This window comes from Limulus polyphemus, unplaced genomic scaffold (assembly GCF_000517525.1).
Source record: "Limulus polyphemus unplaced genomic scaffold, Limulus_polyphemus-2.1.2 Scaffold6560, whole genome shotgun sequence".
NCBI lineage: Eukaryota > Metazoa > Arthropoda > Merostomata > Xiphosura > Limulidae > Limulus > Limulus polyphemus.
In genome coordinates, this window is record NW_013672170.1 from 3,249 (window position 1) to 21,964 (window position 18,716).

The 18,716-nt window shown below is 31.8% G+C and overlaps 2 protein-coding genes across 10 annotated transcripts in view; one reads left to right on the forward strand and one right to left on the reverse strand.

The window, feature by feature from the left end:
* Positions 1–1,247: 1,247 nt before the first annotated feature.
* LOC106473854 (ADP-ribosylation factor-like protein 15) lies at positions 1,248–9,315 on the reverse strand. Of its 6 annotated transcripts, none has more exons than XM_022402241.1 (7): positions 9,034–9,315; positions 8,594–8,675; positions 7,829–8,021; positions 5,239–5,386; positions 4,506–4,565; positions 2,862–3,070; positions 1,248–2,112 (listed from the first exon to the last, which is right to left on the reverse strand). In XM_022402241.1, exons 3-7 carry the CDS (start codon positions 7,916–7,918, stop codon positions 1,984–1,986), a joined length of 636 nt encoding a protein of 211 aa, XP_022257949.1. In that variant the 5' UTR covers positions 7,919–8,021; positions 8,594–8,675; positions 9,034–9,315; the 3' UTR covers positions 1,248–1,983. The 6 variants fall into 6 exon arrangements, with proteins under 6 accessions (XP_022257949.1, XP_022257948.1, XP_022257951.1 ...); XM_022402240.1 differs by having other exon boundaries at positions 9,015–9,315; XM_022402243.1 differs by lacking the exon at positions 8,594–8,675 and having other exon boundaries at positions 9,219–9,315.
* Positions 9,316–13,280: 3,965 nt separating this feature from the next.
* The window catches only part of LOC106473855 (conserved oligomeric Golgi complex subunit 1-like), a 32,181-nt gene continuing 26,745 nt past the window's right edge, over positions 13,281–18,716 (forward strand). The window contains exons 1-2 of one of the 4 annotated variants that reach the window (XR_002613790.1): positions 13,416–13,444; positions 13,714–13,793. Coding sequence is in view for 1 of the 4 variants with exons in the window: in XM_022402239.1 (XP_022257947.1) it covers positions 13,766–13,793 (28 nt within the window). In the remaining 3 variants the exon portion in view is untranslated. The other 3 variants (XR_002613791.1, XM_022402239.1, XR_002613792.1) reach the window with 3 other exon arrangements.

The window sequence follows — 18,716 nt, forward strand, 5'->3', positions numbered from 1 at the left end:
TGATAGAAGTCACATGAGTGGATAGACAAGAACTCTACAGAGAGAGTTTAAACACCATGTGTTGATAGAAGTCACATGAGTGGATAGACAAGAACTCTACAGAGAGAGTTTAAACACCATGTGTTGATAGAAGTCACATGAGTGGATAGACAAGAACTCTGAGAGAGAGTTTAAACACCATGTGTCGATAGAAGTAACACGAGTGGATGGACAAGAACTCTTCAGAGAGTTTAAACACCAGGTGTCGATAGAAGTCACGTGAGTGAATAGACAAGAACTATACAGAAAGAGTTTAAACACCAGGTGTTAATAGAAGTCACATGAGTGGATAGACAAGAACTCTACAGAGAAAGTTTAAACACCAGGTGTCAATAGAAGTCACATGAGTGGATAGACAAGAACTCTACAGAGAGAGTTTAAACACCAGGTGTTAATAGGAGGAGTCACAAATTGATAAAGGAACTCTTTACAAAAACCCTAATCCTCAGGTGCTTCCAGGAGGAGTCATGAGTTGATGAAGGAACTCTTCATGAAATTTTAAACACCAGGTGCTGATAGGATGCATCACATGAGAAGGTGAAAGATCTAAAAGAATTTTCAAATATGACAGAATGTGGATATTTCAGTATGACAGATATTTTTCCAATAGTATACCTGATGAAGAAATGAAAGAGACTAGAATGTTTATTTCACTCGAGTAAAATGTTTGCTTCATACACACGGGACACTTCTTATATACTCAAACAGGGATGTTTCAATAACACACGATCTCAAACTGCAATGTTTGTCTTATGTAAAATGTGACTAAATCCATACTGTACAACTTAAACATGTATTGAGAAGACTGGGCTTAAAGTCGGCAAAGGACAAATATAAGTGTATGTAATGTTTTTATGAACTAGCAAAATAATGCTAAAGAACATATCAAACTGTTAAGTTTTAAAACTATACACAACTTTCAAAATACACAGAAGTTCTAATCTTTCAACTATTCTCAGTACAAAATAGCATGATTTCAAATGATAAATAGCATGAGTTTAAATGAAATATATCGTTCAGATGAAGAAATGATAAACATAAAAGGTCTACTTTTTTCCCTATATATTTTTTTTGGTCATAGCTTAAATTTTCAAATCATCTACTTTAATATTTTCTATTATTTGTTAAACATATCTTCACATCAGAAGTTTGTTATTTTTAGTTAAACGTTTGTATTTCAAGATAATAATACTTTAGGACATAAAAAACAAAAAAGCATGCATATTTTAAATAGAGCTTCTAATAAAAAATTTATTTTACTTTTTCTATAATTAAAACTACGATCTACCAGTAACTTTTATGATGGACTGTTATCAGACTTACTTTACAAGAAAAGGTAACACCACAGCTATGTAAACTAATCGGGAACTTGTGGAAACTTGCAGTAAGTAATAGGCATATTTTGGAACTCAATAAGAGAAAAAGAAAATCTGAAACTTACTGGCCTAACATTAGTGGACTCTTTACATGAAAATAATCAGACTTTAGCTCAAGCAGCTGAACACAGATCTGATGATTTAGTGTGTAAAAAATGCTGATTAAAATTAAACCATTATTACAAACAACCATATGAGGACTTACACCAACTTGTACATACACATAAAAGTGTTACAGTAAGAGTGCACAAAGAAAGATCATAGTATAGACTTTAACAAGAATTTCTTTATAAAAAATGTGGTACCATATTTAATCAAACTAGATTTAAATTCTTAACAAGGAAGCCTCATCAATAACCGTAATGTGTCCAGATATCAAACCCTTTCTCACATATCAAACTAATGCAAATATAATTATTTTCCAACAACACCTCTTCGTTGTCACAATTTAAGACAAAAACATACATTCGCTATTACCACAAAAATTTCTCTGAGCAATCATGTAGAGTTCTGAGAAGAAACCTGAATCATGAACCGAGGAATAACAAAGCCGAAGATACAAACATCATCATTCACTATGCATCATTAAGTGTACAAGAGCTTCAAGTCCTTGGCGAATCCCTTCATCACTACCAGGATGAAAAGGTTTTACTATCCATTTCCTTCCTTGGAAAACTCCTTGAAGAAATTCTTTTATCTAAATGTGAAAACAAATAATCTTTTAACAACTATTTACTACTACTAAGGATTAACTAGTTGTCCTAACAGGTCATGGAAGATGTTGTTTCTATGGATACAGAGAAATTTATTGATCTGCCATACTAACCCGAACTTTAATTGGTTACGTAAAGTATGTAGTGTGTATCAGTGAGCAGGACATTGGGAAGGTCAACGGACATTATTCAGAACAGAAAGGTGCTAGCAGTAGCTTCATTTAGGGATATTCTGATTAAGAACGACAGTTTCTGATTGACCTTGTACCATAACCAAACTTTCCTGAATAAAACATGAATCTGTTGAAACTTTGTGTCTTTAGAATAAGTTTTTTTTTTGTTTGTTCTTTAAGCACAAAGCTGCACAATATATTCTCTGTGCTGTGCATGAATCAAACCCCAAATTTTAACATTATAAGTATTCAAACTTACTCTTAAGCTACCAATTAGAACAATTAGTTTTTAAGATAAATTATTTCAAAAATCATTTTTAATTATAAGCATGCTGTATATGCAGATACATGTGTGTGTGTGTGTTTGTACTTTCTATTAATTCAGCTAGAATTTTTTCTTTTGTCTTTATTCTTAAAAGTAGGGTTCTTAACAACAAAACAACTAAATGTCTAAGAGCTATACACTTTAAAAAAGTTAATTAAATATATTTATTAATTTACCTACAATTATAATAGAATTTCTCTCGAACACACATAAAATCCAGATTTGTAGCACATACCTCTTTAATGGTCTTACATTCTGGTTTATCAAGATGAGTAACAAGAATGAGACATGGTAAACCTTTTAATGCTGAATCAGAAAGTACAGCTTCTAAAGCTTCCTTGGAAAGTTCTTCTTCTTCTTCATTGGCCGATGCATTCACTACAAACACAATACCATGTTGACCTTGGAAGTATTTGTTCCAAAATATCTTTACCTCTTCTGCTCCTATTTGGGTATATAAATATGCATATGTACTTAAAATAGCAAATTTTGAACGATGGATAAAAAAATAAAACTGTAATAACTGCTAAAAACCAACATAAAATTTTTAAAATATCCAGTTAACTATCAAACCCTTCCAGCTGCATCCATTAAAATCTCTAAATTACATATATCACATCTGTCCAATCACACATCTTATATTCACCAAATTATGGACATTACGTATATTCCCTTTTTCAACACACACATACATTTCAGGTCATATAAATCACTATTTTCAGATTACATTTTAATCTTCAAAAACAAACAGAATATTCACAACCTAACAAATAAATAAGATTTAAAAAAATATTTTTCTCAAACTGTTAAACATTCAAATCACAGGTTTAAGGTAAATTTAAATTTTCAATCAGAAATTTTATGCATCCTTTAGTATTTACAGTTGCTGTTTTACATGTTTGAACATTTTCACTTTACTCAAATAAATAATTACAAAAGAGGATTACAAGTGATGAAGAATTTGTCATTTTTAAAGCTCCCCATCTTTTGCTTTCAGAACATTTATAAAAAGAATCTGAATTTTTACGTTGATTTGAATTCATACCTTTTATTTATAACAACTGTCATGGTGTGAACACCTCTGCTGGCAAAATATGATTTCAATAAACTGTATTTGCCATAAAACAAATTATTTAACTCAACATTTTTTATTCAGTTGCTTAGGTTTCTTTCTTAAAAGAAAAGTATTTTAAACATACTATGTTTCCCATCCATTACCAATAATGTGTTTTGTTCAATACCAGAGATCATCAGGTCAAATGGGATACTAGTAGCAGTCAGAAAGGATACTGGTAGCAGTCAGAAAGGATACTGGTAGCAGTCAGAAAGGATACTAGTAGCAGTCAGAAAGGAAACTAGTAGCAGTCAGAAAGGATACTAGTAGCAGTCAGAAAGGATACTAGTAGCACTCAGAAAGGATACTAGTAGCAGTCAGAAAGGATACTAGTAGCAGTCAGAAAGGATACTAGTAGCACTCAGAAAGGATACTAGTAGCACTCAGAAAGGATACTAGTAGCAGTCAGAAAGATTTTTATAGAAGCTCTAAGGAACCGAATACATAATGTAGTATTTAAAAATGCAATAAAAGCCTAACATTATTCTCTTTAAAAATTGCTATTTTTTGAAACATAACAAATTAAAAAGTATGTTAGGAATAACAATGTAAACACAAATTATCTATACACAGTGGCCCAGAAGTTAGTTTTGCAAGAGGAGTATATTAATTCTTTTTAAATGTCAGGTTAACGAGTGAGGTACACCTGCTGACAAAGGACCAATGAGTTTTAGTGCTGCAAGTCAACACGAGGATTTAATATAGAGCAACTAACTTTCAGACACCACCTTGTATGTTATTTGTTTGTCAATATGCACATCTTACCTCCCAATTCTTTAATGTTCATCGTAGTTTCCAACACCGGAAGAGTTTTAATATTGAAACCTAAAACAAAACATCACTAATACATCAATAAATTCATTGATATTTTAACCCCCAATAATTAACCCTTTCACCGAGGCTGGGACGTATATAGAATTGGCTAAAAAGTATCTGTTTATTTAAGCAACAAATAATATCAACTCTACTTAATCCATGACATCAATATGTACACGTGTGTGTGTGTGTGTGTCAACGCACATCATAAAAACTACCTTCCTCAAGCAATCTCAAAAATACTAAAGAAATAACAACATACGTCATATCCTTCTTTCACAAACTTTACACAATAAACACATTTTAACATCAATAGCAGACCTGGGTGATTAGTAGAATTTGATAATTAATTAATCAATTGACTGATTAATTGAGTTGTAAATAAAGAATAGTAATAATCAAAAACATTAATTTCAATTAGTTGACTATTTTCAGGAATCACAACATTAATCGATTAAGCTGAAAAATCATTAAATAATTGTAAATAATAAGAAATCATAATGGTAATATTTCAATAACACGGGTAGTTGGAATAAACAAAAACAGTAATATTAATCTTCATTAGATGATTATTTTCACAACATTAATCAATTTAATCATAATTTTGATCAACTGGTTACTTTATGTGACAATTTTAGTTTAGGCAATGATATTTCTTTGTACAAGATATATTTTTCATTACCCGTTGTTGGTTCTATGTTCTCTATGGGTTCTCCAACTAAAGATGCTAACGCTGTCGATTTTCCCACACCTTTCAAGCCTAAACAAAGAACTTCATACTGTTCTTTAGAAACAACTTGTGATTTCTGACACTGCATCCACTGGCAACACTAAAAATAATATACAAAACTTTGTACACTAAATATTGTAACATATTTTAATATACAAAACTTTGTACACTAAATATTGTAACATATTTTAATATACAAAACTTTGTACACTAAATATTGTAACATATTTTAATATACAAAACTTTGTACACTAAATATTGTAACATATTTTAATATACAAAACTTTGTACACTAAATATTGTAACATATTTTAATATACAAAACTTTGTACACTAAGTATTGTAATATATTTTCTTCACTGACCTATTTCTATCGTTGTACCTCACAAAAATTCCAAACTATAGATTTATACAAAACATATAAAAAAACGATGCCGAGCAATATGATAGCTATTTTTAGAAATCCCATTCTTCACCAGAATTCTAAACATATATATCCTTGTATTTGATTTGTTATTTAATGTTCCTTCATTAACTGGATCATTGAATTAGTTATACAAAAATGTTTTTGTGTAAGTTTACAACATAACTACATCTTAGGTACTTATCATCACACGATATATTCGTTGCTCTAATTCCAAGTACTTACAATAAAAAAGGAATAATCATAAAATTCATTTCCACCTTCAAGTGCAAAACATGTCAGAGCCACTAATTCATTTATCCAAAATCTATATGGTGTTTTACGTTCAAATGACAAATTAACCTCTCAGCTTCATTACACTTAACAATCATAAGATTACAAAAATAACATTACGTAAGTGTGAACAACACTACACATGGTTGTCACATTAACTTAATTTACAACCCCACCTAATATCTATATGGTGTTTTACGTTCAAATGACAAATTAACCTCTCAGCTTCATTACATTTAACAATCATAAGGTTACAAAAATAACATTACGTAACACTATACATGGTTGTCACATTAACTTAACTTACAACCTCACCTAATATCTATATGGTGTTTTACGTTCAATGACAAATTAACCTCTCAGCTTCATTACATTTAACAATCATAAGGTTACAAAAATAACATTACGTAAGTGTGAACAACACTACACATGATTTGTCACATTATCTTAATTTACAACCCCACCTAATATTGTTTTATCTGGTGTTCATGTATGAATAGTTTTATTCAAAACCTCTGGATGAAACTAGTTCAGAAAAAGTTTCATTATACTCAAGAGCCAATTGTGTTATTTCACAAAAGCAGAGCAAAGGTCAAATGAACAGAAAATTGGCATGTACATGTATACAATTAAATATAACCATATCATAGATTAGAGTTGAGAACATGTAGTTTGTTTGTTGTTTTCGAAAACCTTATGAAAATTAATTTTATTTACTATCATCATAAATTCTTTTTTCTTGAATGTTTTTCTACATTACTTTAATAAGTTACTATAGACAAGTAGACAATAAATTCTCTAACTTCATTAATGAAACTTATAAAGAAATACCTAACTTTTGTATATCATTATAATCATCTTTTGAACACGTATGACATTCTATTACAATGTCCTCTAAATTTATTTATATTGTAATATCAACTTATCACTCTCAGTATTATCTGCACTTATACAAACAAATATTTTAAGTTTAAAAAACAAAACATTATATTGTAAGTAAATTAAACATTAAAATAAACCAATCATCATGTTAGAAAAATAAAACTGACTTAACTGGATGCATATCTTATATTTATCCTGTCAATTTCCCAGATAAATTCAATAAAACCATCTAATTAATACCTTTCTTTTCTCTTCATAAGTAAGATCTTAACCCAATCCCATAAGATAACCCTATAACCCCCAACATCATTCTCCCCTGAAACCTTCCTTTCAATAACTGTGCACAGTATTCTAACTGAGGCTTAATTAACAATCTGTACAAAGACAATTATCTCTATTGACTCATTATCAATGTGTAATTAAATACACTATAAAATTATATTAACTTTACTATTAGCAGCACAAAACTGCCTTCATGGCTAGAGTGACTTATCCATCACCATGTCAATGACCTTTTCTTCAGCTATGAGTAGGTTACCATCTATATTAAACGTGTGATCCAAATTATGATAACCCAAAACAATTAAATATAAGTAGACGATAAAATTAACACAACAAAACAATAACTGTTATCACTTTTAGTTGATCCTTTTCTGTCGTGTTTTTTGTTCAAATGAATATTTATATAAACCTTATTATGGGTACATATAAAAATATAATACATATAAACTTGTTTTATATTTCATAATCTGTTTATTAAACTTGTCATGTCATCCTGAGATTATTGACCTAGTGATACAAGTCATTAAATAAACAAAAATACTTATATGCATCTTGACTGTACTGTTATACCACTTCTACACTTTAACCTTCTGTTTTAACTTATATTTCACACTAGCTTGATAACAAGCTAAGAACTTCCAAATATGAACAGAAAACTAAATAAACTATAAATCTACCTACCTTACCTAGTCCAATACAGCATGCAGCAAGTCCAAACTGTATACTTTCTAAGAAGCTTGGCATGATGAGCAATTTGTTTGGTTTTGACATATAATCTTTCACTCACCAATGTCAACCTAATGATGAGATGAGAATTCAGCAGTAGGTGTATCAAAAAAAAAAAGATTAGGCCCCCTATGTCATCTCTTCGTCACTGAAATTCACATTTTGGAGAGGAAAAGAAATTGATGAGAAATTGTCAGGCAGGATAATGGAGTCATAACATTAACTTTTATTCTTTTCAGTGTATATTCAATAACAAATAATATTTAAAAAACAATCAATTACTCTGTTATAAATGTTTGGTCTCATTTTTATTTACCAAAAATTAAGTATGTTAGTAAACAGTTTCATTAAACATATAACCCATGGGATATATATACACACATGCACAAATGATGTATTAGTGAATCATGATCGAGATAATTCTCATCTAGTCAAAATCATTTTTTTTCCTTAGTATATAAAACATAACTCTACAATTACTCTTAGTATAGACAAATCCTTGTCCAACTTACCTATACACAGCTGATTATTAACATTTATTTTCTATGGCAATTTTTTTTATTATTTCATCATAAATCAAATGTAAATTCAATATATATGAAAACTCATTACAACTTACAAGTTAATTTACAAAAGTCAAAGCAAATTTTATATGAATTATTGTTATCTCGACCTCTTCTTTACTCTAAAAAATAGTCTAAACAACATTAATTTTTTTACCTTCTAATAATTTGCTGTGTGTATTACAACAACTGTTTTTAAAAAACTTCGTGACGCTACACTCTAATTCTCATGTTGTTTTCTGAGGAAAAACACGCAGAATTATTTCAATTTTACTCTATTTACATTATAGTTAACTATACTAGGAGTAGTAATTGTTGTACAACTACAAGTCTCCGAGTTATTCGACCTTCGTAATTCGTAGGTAAAGTTTAGGAAGCATCAAATGTACGTTCAATAATTCATCAAATACAAAAACACTCACTACACCACTAACGTAATTCTAATTTCTATCAGTATCACTATCAGGCCTAATATTACAAATAGTACTATATTACTAGTCCAAGTTCTAATGAGAGGTTAAACAAGACAGAAAATATTATTGGTTAATATTAGGCAACCCATCAAAAAGACAATTTACTTAAAAAATTAAAGGTTACCGAAACATCATTGTGAAATCAATATATATCCGAGAGGTAATTGGCCCACCTAGTACTAATAGTAGTAGTAATCTAAGGTTAATAAGTTTAATTCTGTATTTTTTTAACACAACTATTCATCTTTTAACAAATTCTTGATTTGTACACAACAAGCTTGTCATATTTATATCTGGAAAACTGCATACTTTGAATGTTACTGGCGTGAATATTAACGATTTTAAAAACCAGGACAACAATCAGAATGTTCAAAAATTAATCCTTCGAAAGCTTGTAAACAGTTTACTTTCGCAGTCGTTGTTGACTTAAAGCGCCACATTAACGTGTAAACAAATATATAAGAGGGCGTAAATTTTATAGTTAGTAAAAGTTAAAGAAGTGATCAAGAAATTGAAATCAATTTTTAAAAATCTGCATTTAATTGAGGAATGATAAAATAAGAATTTGAACTTTGTGAAAAAACATTTAATTTGCTTTTCGTTGTTTTCAGTGCCGAGCCAAATTCAGTTTGAAAATATTTCACGCTGATATATCGATTTTCAACGTTTATTTTTCTTGGTAAATTATACCATTCTTAACGTACAAACTATAAAGTGCACCTTATTTTTAAAAACTGCATTACGTTTTTTTTGTTATACCTTAAAACATAACCTGATTTCTACGTAATACTTGACAATTCGAATAATATTAGAAATGAAAGATTTGTTTATTTGTTTCATTTTAGAATTTCGTGCAAAGATACTAGAGGACTCTCTGCACTAGCCGTCCCTAATTTAGGATGATAGAACTAGAAAGAATGGAGCTAGTCAACATTACCCACGATCAACTCTTCTATCAACGAAAAGTGGGATTTGCTGAAAAATTATCATGCCCCTCGGCTGAAAGGATAAGCAGATTGTGAGTTGAGTGCCCTAACCATAGAAATTGGGGGATGCACTTCAAAAGTACATTGAGGAAGAATGGATGCTATTTTTCGAAAACTCAAAGTGCAACAACAGTAAAAAAAATTACGTGGTGTAGTATTCATATATTATCACTTTAAAAACACATTTATGAGCATGAGATTTCGACCAGGAGGCATTTCTTCAGGCGCATAAATGCTACAACAAGCGGAATGATTGAAGAAAAAACAAACGAATATTTATTGTTAGAGGTTCAAACAGTTTTGAATTTAATTTTAAAAAATCGATAATTTTATCATATTTGAATTGCAAAGCTGCATTATGATAAGAAGTATAATGAACCTACGATCCCTAGTAGATTAATGAACTTATATTTATGATATGATAACTTTAATAGTCGATACTGCCAAAACGCTTGTTTTTTTATACTCAAGCATAAAGCTATATAATGAGCTATCTGTACTGTGCCCCTGCCAAAACGTAAAGCTTAGGTTGGTACGTAAACGTCAACAGAAAAAATTTAGCATTGGCAAACATCACTTGTTGCGTGCACACACACCCCTTCTCCCCCAAAAGCACAGCAATATGTCTGCGAATAAACTAGAAGAGGCATGAAATATAATGTTACGTATTTGTTTGTTTGTTAATTCCTGGTAGAAATTCTTTCCGAGGAACTTCAGCGACACAAGTCCTTTCTTGATTAAAACCAGTTTATTCTTTCTCGGTACAAACTTTTAGTACACAGTAATTCCACAGTCAGTGCGTTTCTCGTCACTTAAAGTTAACAACTTTTATAATACACGTTATAAACCACAGCGATTCACAATCTCGATAACTTCGCCCGAAACTTACCGTGACTACTGTTCGCTTTATCATACATTCATTTTCCCAAGCTTTCTCTGTCAGGCTTATATACTAAAAAGAGAGGGCGTCTCGAACAACTCGGGCTTACCCGATAATTCATGATCATTCGACAAATTATCACGTGTTACCAGGGTCACGTGACTTCCGCTGTCGTAACAATAAGTTAAAACTAAATTCAACTTTATTCTTGTTGTTTTCTCTTTTTTTTTACATTCACGATAACATTGCTTTTTGTTAATAGGTATTCTTGAAGTTATATTTTTTGAAGAAAATACTAAACTGTGTTTTCTCTTTTATGTGTAAGAAACAGATTTGCAAACTAATCTGTATCGTACCCACTCATCATTGTGTTAAAAAAAATGTAATTTTTAATGAGGCATTCACTTTTCAAATATTTTGTTACCAAGTCAAAAACTTGTAATTTTGTATCTATCTTTTTTTACGAAGTTTACCACTTGCAGAAATTGAGAACTGTCTTATTGCTAATTTCATGATACTTGAAGTTTGTTTGTTTGTTTGCTTGCTTGTTTTGAAGAAAAGCCACGTAGGGGCTACCTGCTGTGTCTACTACGGGGAATCGTACCGCGGATTTTAGCGTTATAAGTCTGTAGACTTACCTCGGTCCTACCAAGGGACGGGTTTGAAGTACAACAAACTATCATCACACAACTACTTTATTCTTTGGAAATGAAGTACCGGTATCTAGATAAATGTTTGAATCGCAGAAAAGAAGAAAAAAAATAGCTTTATATAATACAAAGTATTGGTACAGAAAGATTATTATAAGTGGTCTTAATTGAACAAAATTATGTGGAATAATTATTCCATGTTATTATTATTTTTGAATAATCTCACAGTATCACAGACATACGTGTTTCTAAAGAAACTGAAACATTTAAAAAATTCTAAGTATTGATTATGATATTTTCTCTATATATGTTTACTATTGCCCTGAGTGTATATATAATTTCAAAGAAAGCTGTGACTGGATTTCTTTCTTACTGTTGTCTTTCCTCGGAACAGTAATTTGTACTATCTAACATGCTACATTTTCTATTGACTTCTACTAAGTTTCAGTTGAAAGAAATATTGATGCAGTGTAATAATTCATAAAACAGTATTCGTTGCAAATATGTTCACAAATGCTATCATTGATCATGGTGTTACGTCTCTGTGTTCGTTTGTTAATTTTCCGTTGAAATTCTTTCCGAGAAACTTCAGTGATACAAGTCCTTTCTTAAATAAAACTAGTTTATTCTTTCTCAATTCAACTTTGCAATACACTTAATTTCCACAGTCACTTTAACTGCAACACATGCTAGAATTCACAACAATTCACGCACTTTACTTACGGCCACTACCGTGCTTGACTCAATTGTTCATCTCTGTCTGTCTGCAATTCTATTCTGATTAATTAATTTCGCTTTATCTGGCGCACTTATATACAAGAATAGAGGGCGCGTAGAAAAGACCACAGTTGCCAGGAACAGATATGATCCTTCTAGAATATCATGACGTGTTACTAGCGTCACGTGACTTCCGCTGTCGTAACAATGGTTTGCCTAAAATGGTTGTGATATATATATACTTTAAAAAACATATTGACCTTAAGTTATTAATAATTAGTACAAATTAGATGTGTGTTTTTTTTCTATTTAACAACAGTTCATTAAGGGATTGGCGGTTAACGTTGGAAATCATACTGAGTAATTAGACCTTCCTTGTAAGCATATGACAGACCTACAGTAACTAAAAGATGTGCATGATACACGCTGTAAATTGTTAATACAACGATTAATTATAACACTAATTAATAAAAGCGAACTATGTACTGATAAATTTTGTTCAAGCGAATAAAATTTAAATTGAGTATAAACCATTCATCAAATTAATTATTTTTTCACACAGAAAATATATAATATACTGAAGTGAAATTCATATCTGAATATTATATATATTGTTGCGTCAGCGAGGTCACGTGACTAGTATCACGCCACCTGTTTTCTAGAAATATCCTGTTCCTTCGTGAATGCCCTAGCATTTACTAGATTGAGGGTAGCCTGGTATATATAAGATGGTCACAACGTGACGGGATAATGTGTAGGTAATGAGTAATTGAATGTATGCGGACAAAATATTGTTGGCCACGTGAGACGTGAGCGTTTGTTATAGAGCGACTGTTGAAATTAAGTGTATCGTAAGTTGTATTCGGAAAGAATAAACCAGTTTAATTTAACAAAGGACTTGTGTCGCTAAAGTTTCGTCGGAACGAATTTACGGAAAATTAACTAACGAACGGAGACGTAACAATATATTTATTACCCTCGATAAGATCACACCTTTTTATGTAACATATATGTATAGTGATTATGATTTTTCGATATGACGTTAACGTAACTTTTTATATGTTCTCAACAAGACTGAGATATACGAAGAGTGAGACTCATTTCTTGATAAGACAAATACTCAATGCATATCATATCATACCAGACTTGAAACTATAACGTAGGCGTCGCGTGTAGTCATCTCTCACCAGGGGCAGCATGCTAATATCTGACGTGTACTATATACATATTAGGTACACCCATGTTTTTGTTTTTGCAGATAGTTAGTTCAGGCTATTTCTTGTTTATGACCAGAATTTTAAAGTACGAGTTAGACATAAGATATATCTAAACGTTGTAATATTGATACTGATTACTGAATGCTAAATTTTGAATCATTGGAATAGCATCTGTTTAATTTATTTTTTCATTAATTAAAGGCACATGCATTTTTATTTATTACTGACGCAGGAATGTACTGTTTAACTGTAAATCATTGTTAATATAGCACGTTTTACTTTTAGTTTTACGCATAGGAACAAGCAACGTTCTAAAAAAGTAAAATAAAAAAAAAATGAAATTTTAAATTTCAGTGATAAAGTACATGAAATATACTAAACGCCGTAGGCAGCTCAAAAACTAAAAATGACAACTAACATTAGTTTGACCTCTGGTAAGTAAATAAAATTACGAAATGGTAATAAGCCTAACTCTTGATTGATAATGATACTGATAGTTTAATAATGGTTGGAGACGGCTTGAATGGGTAATGAAGAAAAACTATAATATAAGTTTAACATAACAGCAAATGTACAACGTTTCGACAAGGTTTTGTCATCATGGTATCTGATGTTTCATTTTTATTTAAAATTTTATTTTAGACCATGTTATACTACATGAAGAATATTTTAATTTTCTAATTATTTGATTAAACTATGGACAGCCTCAAATTGGACATCTGACACAAATTGCGTATAGCATCGCCATAAGAATATTTCATTAAATATATGATTGTCGTAACTGTTCAGGCACGAAATAATGTAAGTGAAAACATTGTCATGAAGTTTTTCTTTGCCAACTGAGGAAACGAACTAAAATCGGCAACTCATTCGGTTCAGAGTTGGAGCTAAAAAAAAAGCAGATAAAAGTGTATATACCGCCTCACAAGTCCGCCAGTTCTGCGAATTGAGTGTCACTCCGTACGGGTTTGGGATGCTTCACGAAGCTTTCCAGACCTAGTCAACTGTTTTTTGCTAATAGAAATAGGTAATAGTGAACTCTGGAAGACACGTGTAAGAAAATAAGTACAAGTTCACGTTTTTTTGTCATTAGAACTTTGGATACGAAAACAGATCACTCAACAGGAATTTTTTCCGATTTTTCATTATCAAATCCGGTGCGATTTGATGAGAACATATTTTAAGTCCTGCCTTGTCCTCAAATCATTCATCCACTCTGTGTCTGTGTAAATAACAAATACTGTTCGTTTGTGTTTCACACTGTGTCGAGTCTGTTTATTTTGTTCTCATGAACTGATTTACTTAAAGACGTTCAGAACTACTGCGTGATAAATATATTCACGAATATCTTGTTATTCAGCGGGCATATAAGTTTTACCTAGACATAATACACTTATATAACACAAGTTCGCAAGGAAAGTTCAAATGTTAAACATTGTTGAGAAATGGAGAATTATAAAAATCTAAAGGTAGGTAAGGTGATTCCTGTTGTTTACGACCTCCCTTTAAGCCTGAATGAAAATGGCCAGCCATGTGGGTAGGACTAGTCACTCTGGGTAAGTCTTGGAAGTAAATTACGTTAAGTTTAGACAGTATAGTATAGGGGTCAGCAACCTGCGGCTCTTTAATGAGATTTTTGCGGTTCTCTGGCTTTACTCTTAGAAGGATTAGCTAGACAAAAAAAAAATCCACCGAGGGGAATCTAACCCCTGATTTTGGCGTTGTAACTCCGAATACTTACCGCTGTCCCACCGGGGGACTTTGTTTTTCTTTTTTAGACCGTTAGGGCATGTTGCGGCTCTCGAAATGTTTTGATCTTAGACAAAAATAAATAAATGGCCCTTCTTCTTTGAAGAGTTGCCGAACCCTCGTCTAGTAGGTGATCGCGACCAAGTCAGTCCGATAAAAATTGTTTCTGTTCCAGTAAAAGCAACCAGGACACCACTGCCAAAATCGTTGCACAATGTGTAGTATTACAGCATACCCTCCTATAGCCAGATCGGGTATTACCTAAAGAGAATGACAGAGAACAAAGGCAGCTAAAATGAAAGCAACTTAACGATTTTCTCGAAAAAACGTTATGCGAAAACTGGACATATCAGAATAACTGACAAATTTCTAATGGTACTATATTAAAAAAATATGTAGAAAACGTATGGTATTATTATACATCACACAAGCTTGAGGTGTTTTCTATATAATAGTGTTGAAATTTCAGTGATGAAACAGTTATTATTTTGATCACAATAGTGAAAAATAGCAAAAACTAAAACTGTTTTGTCTAATAGTAATCGAACACTAAATAGCTGATAAACTAAATAGGTGTATACGTTTAAAAGTGCAAAAAAAAGTCAGTTTGACGTAGTAAAGAGAAAATACGTTTAAAACAAAAACAAAAGATAATAACCGGTTACGTGGACAGTCAAAAGCAGTACTTATAGTTTGAGTGTTTGTTTGTTGTTAATCGTAAAGCTACACAGTGGGTTATCTGTGATGTGTCCACCGCGAAAAGCAAATCTCGAATTTAAGTGTTACAAACCTTCATGTTTACCTCAAGTTTACCACAGGAGAACAGAATTAAGATGAATTATTTCAAAGCAGAGAAGAGTTAAAAATGTTGTTGATTCGCTTAAAACTTTGCACACACACACATAAAATTTCACATATCGTGCGTTGTTATATTTTAATGACTTTATTACAAAATTAATTTATTTCAAATGTTGTTTAAGAGCTGTCAGTAAAAGTGAAGTGTGAAGTACTTTAGATACAGCCACTATACATTGTGAAATAGCTTAGCAATTGCATCAATAAATAAATTACTTTACGTGAGAAGAATTATGTCGAAGTATTTTTCTCTTGCATGAAGATAATTACAGGTTAAGATACATCGTATTTATTAATTAGTGGACATAATAACTTTCACTGTAGCCCATTTCCTCTGTCCCTCGGTTGGACAGGAGTAAGTTTACGGACTTGCAACGCTAAAATCCGTGGTTCGAGGTGGGCACAGCAGATAGCCCAGTATGGCTTCGCTTTAAAAGCAAACCAACCAATCAACAAATATTTCGTCTTTCTATAAAATGGACATATGAATAAAACACTGATGGTCAACAAATCTACTTGAATAGAAAGACAATCTATGATGATGAGAAACCCACTTTAAGATGAGTAAGGTTAAGAAGTGGCTTGATTGGTGATTAACAGGACGACGAAGGAATATAATTTATTGATGTATGATAAAAAGAAGATCCGAATATGTTATCAATGGATAAGAAAAGTCTCTCTCTCTATATATGAAGAAAACGTTAGTGATTGGCAGTAGAAAAGCTAAAAACGTTATTAATGTATAAGAGGAAGACATAAAATAACATGTGGCGGTTAATTTGATTTAAAGACGAAAAAATTTAACGGTTAACTCATGTATAGATTAAAAATAATGATCAGTAAAAATATATATACTAAAATGTCACTTATGGTCAAGATGACCACTCAATACGCATGTATTAAGTGTATGTCAGAGGTAGTAAGTAGAAATAATTTAACTGTAATAAACAAAATGTATTAATGATGAGATTATGAAAGAGAGAAGACCAGGCAATGGGTGTCATGTTAATGATGAGATTATGAAAGAGAGAAGACCAGACAATGTGTGTCATGTTAATGATGATGAGATTATGAAAAAGAGAAGACCAGACAATGGGTGACCTGGTCTTCTCTCTTTCATAATCTCATCATTAACATACAATGGGTGTCATGTTAATGATGAGATTATGAAAGAGAGAAGACCAGACAATGGGTGTCATGTTAATGATGAGATTATGAAAGAGAGAAGACCAGACAATGGGTGTCATGTTAATGATGAGATTATGAAAGAGAGGAGACCAGACAATGGGTGTCATTACACAAAATAATATCCATTACACTAAATGTGGAAGTTAAAGTAAAACTTTAAAGTTAAATTCAGAGTTAAAACATGCTGGAGATGTGTTGGACGTGTAGATTGTATTGTTAGCAGGAGTAAATTCTACATTCGGAAATGTAAATGTTGAGTGATTTTACACCAGATAATATTCGTTAACAGAGGAAGAAAGTCAAATTTTACACTCCAGAAGAGCGCAGATAAAATCACCTCGTATTGTACCAGTCTTCTGAAAATAAGAACTCTCAAAATGTAGTACCGAGGTCGTTAAGAAGAAGTTTGTTTTAAATCGAATAAGCTCAAGACATGAGCGAAACATGTATACAAATATGGTATTAGTTTTACCCAGAAATAGCCGTTATTTTATTGATAAGGATTTTCAATTTAAAGTAAACAGAAGAAAGGACTTTGCATGGGGTTAAACCAAAGGCGTCGCTAGGCGCACGAGACCCGTGTCACGATTCTATTTTACAGTGCCCCGAAACCCCAGTTGGTAGTTGGTATCTTGAAAAATGAAAATAGAAAACCATCAAATCAAAGGTCTTCGTCGGTGTTTCGGTCGCGACCTCTGGGGGGTGGGGGGTCAGGTTAATTTTTGACATCTCCCCCCCATCCCTGTATAGTTGTTTGTTTTCGTTTCGGTAAACGTTAATGTAGTATTAGCATGAGGGCCGGAGTTTGTATTAGGACACTTCATCTGATCCTTTTCTTCATGTTAACATTTTTGCGTGATCAACACTTCGCTTACGCTACGTCCTGCACACTCACTAACAGTTCCATGGTTACTCGCGCACTTTTCACTAGTTTAACTTACTAGAAGTGTATTTATATATATATACCCTTTAATACACTCGTAATATCTTATCCTAATGATACATCGTTAGTACTAGCTGTAGGAGGCTTATTTATTATAGTTAATGTAGCTATTTAATGGTGAGAGGTACTTAAGAACTATTCCATCATTTCTGTCAGTAGGTTCTTCTAATACAGATTTTTATGGAAATATTTTATTGTCATATGCTGGAGTCTGTCAGATATTCTGTCAGGAATGTTTGGATATTTATGTAAGAATTTTGCTGCTGTGCTTCTTGGTACGTGGTATGCTGCAGTTAATATTTTAGTGTCATATGCTGGAGTCTGTCAGGAATGTTTGGATATTTATGTAAGAATTTTGCTGCTGTGCTTCTTGGTACGCGGTATGCTGCAGTTAATATTTTATTGTCATATGCTGGAGTCTGTCAGATATTCTGTCAGGAATGTTTGGATATTTGTGTAAGAATTTTGCTGCTGTGCTTCTTGGTACGCGGTATGTTGCAGTTAATATTTTATTGTCATATGCTGGAGTCTGTCAGATATTCTGGGAATGTTTGGATATTTATGTAAGAATTTTGCTGCTGTGCTTCTTGGTACGCGGTATGTTGCAGTTAATATTTTATTG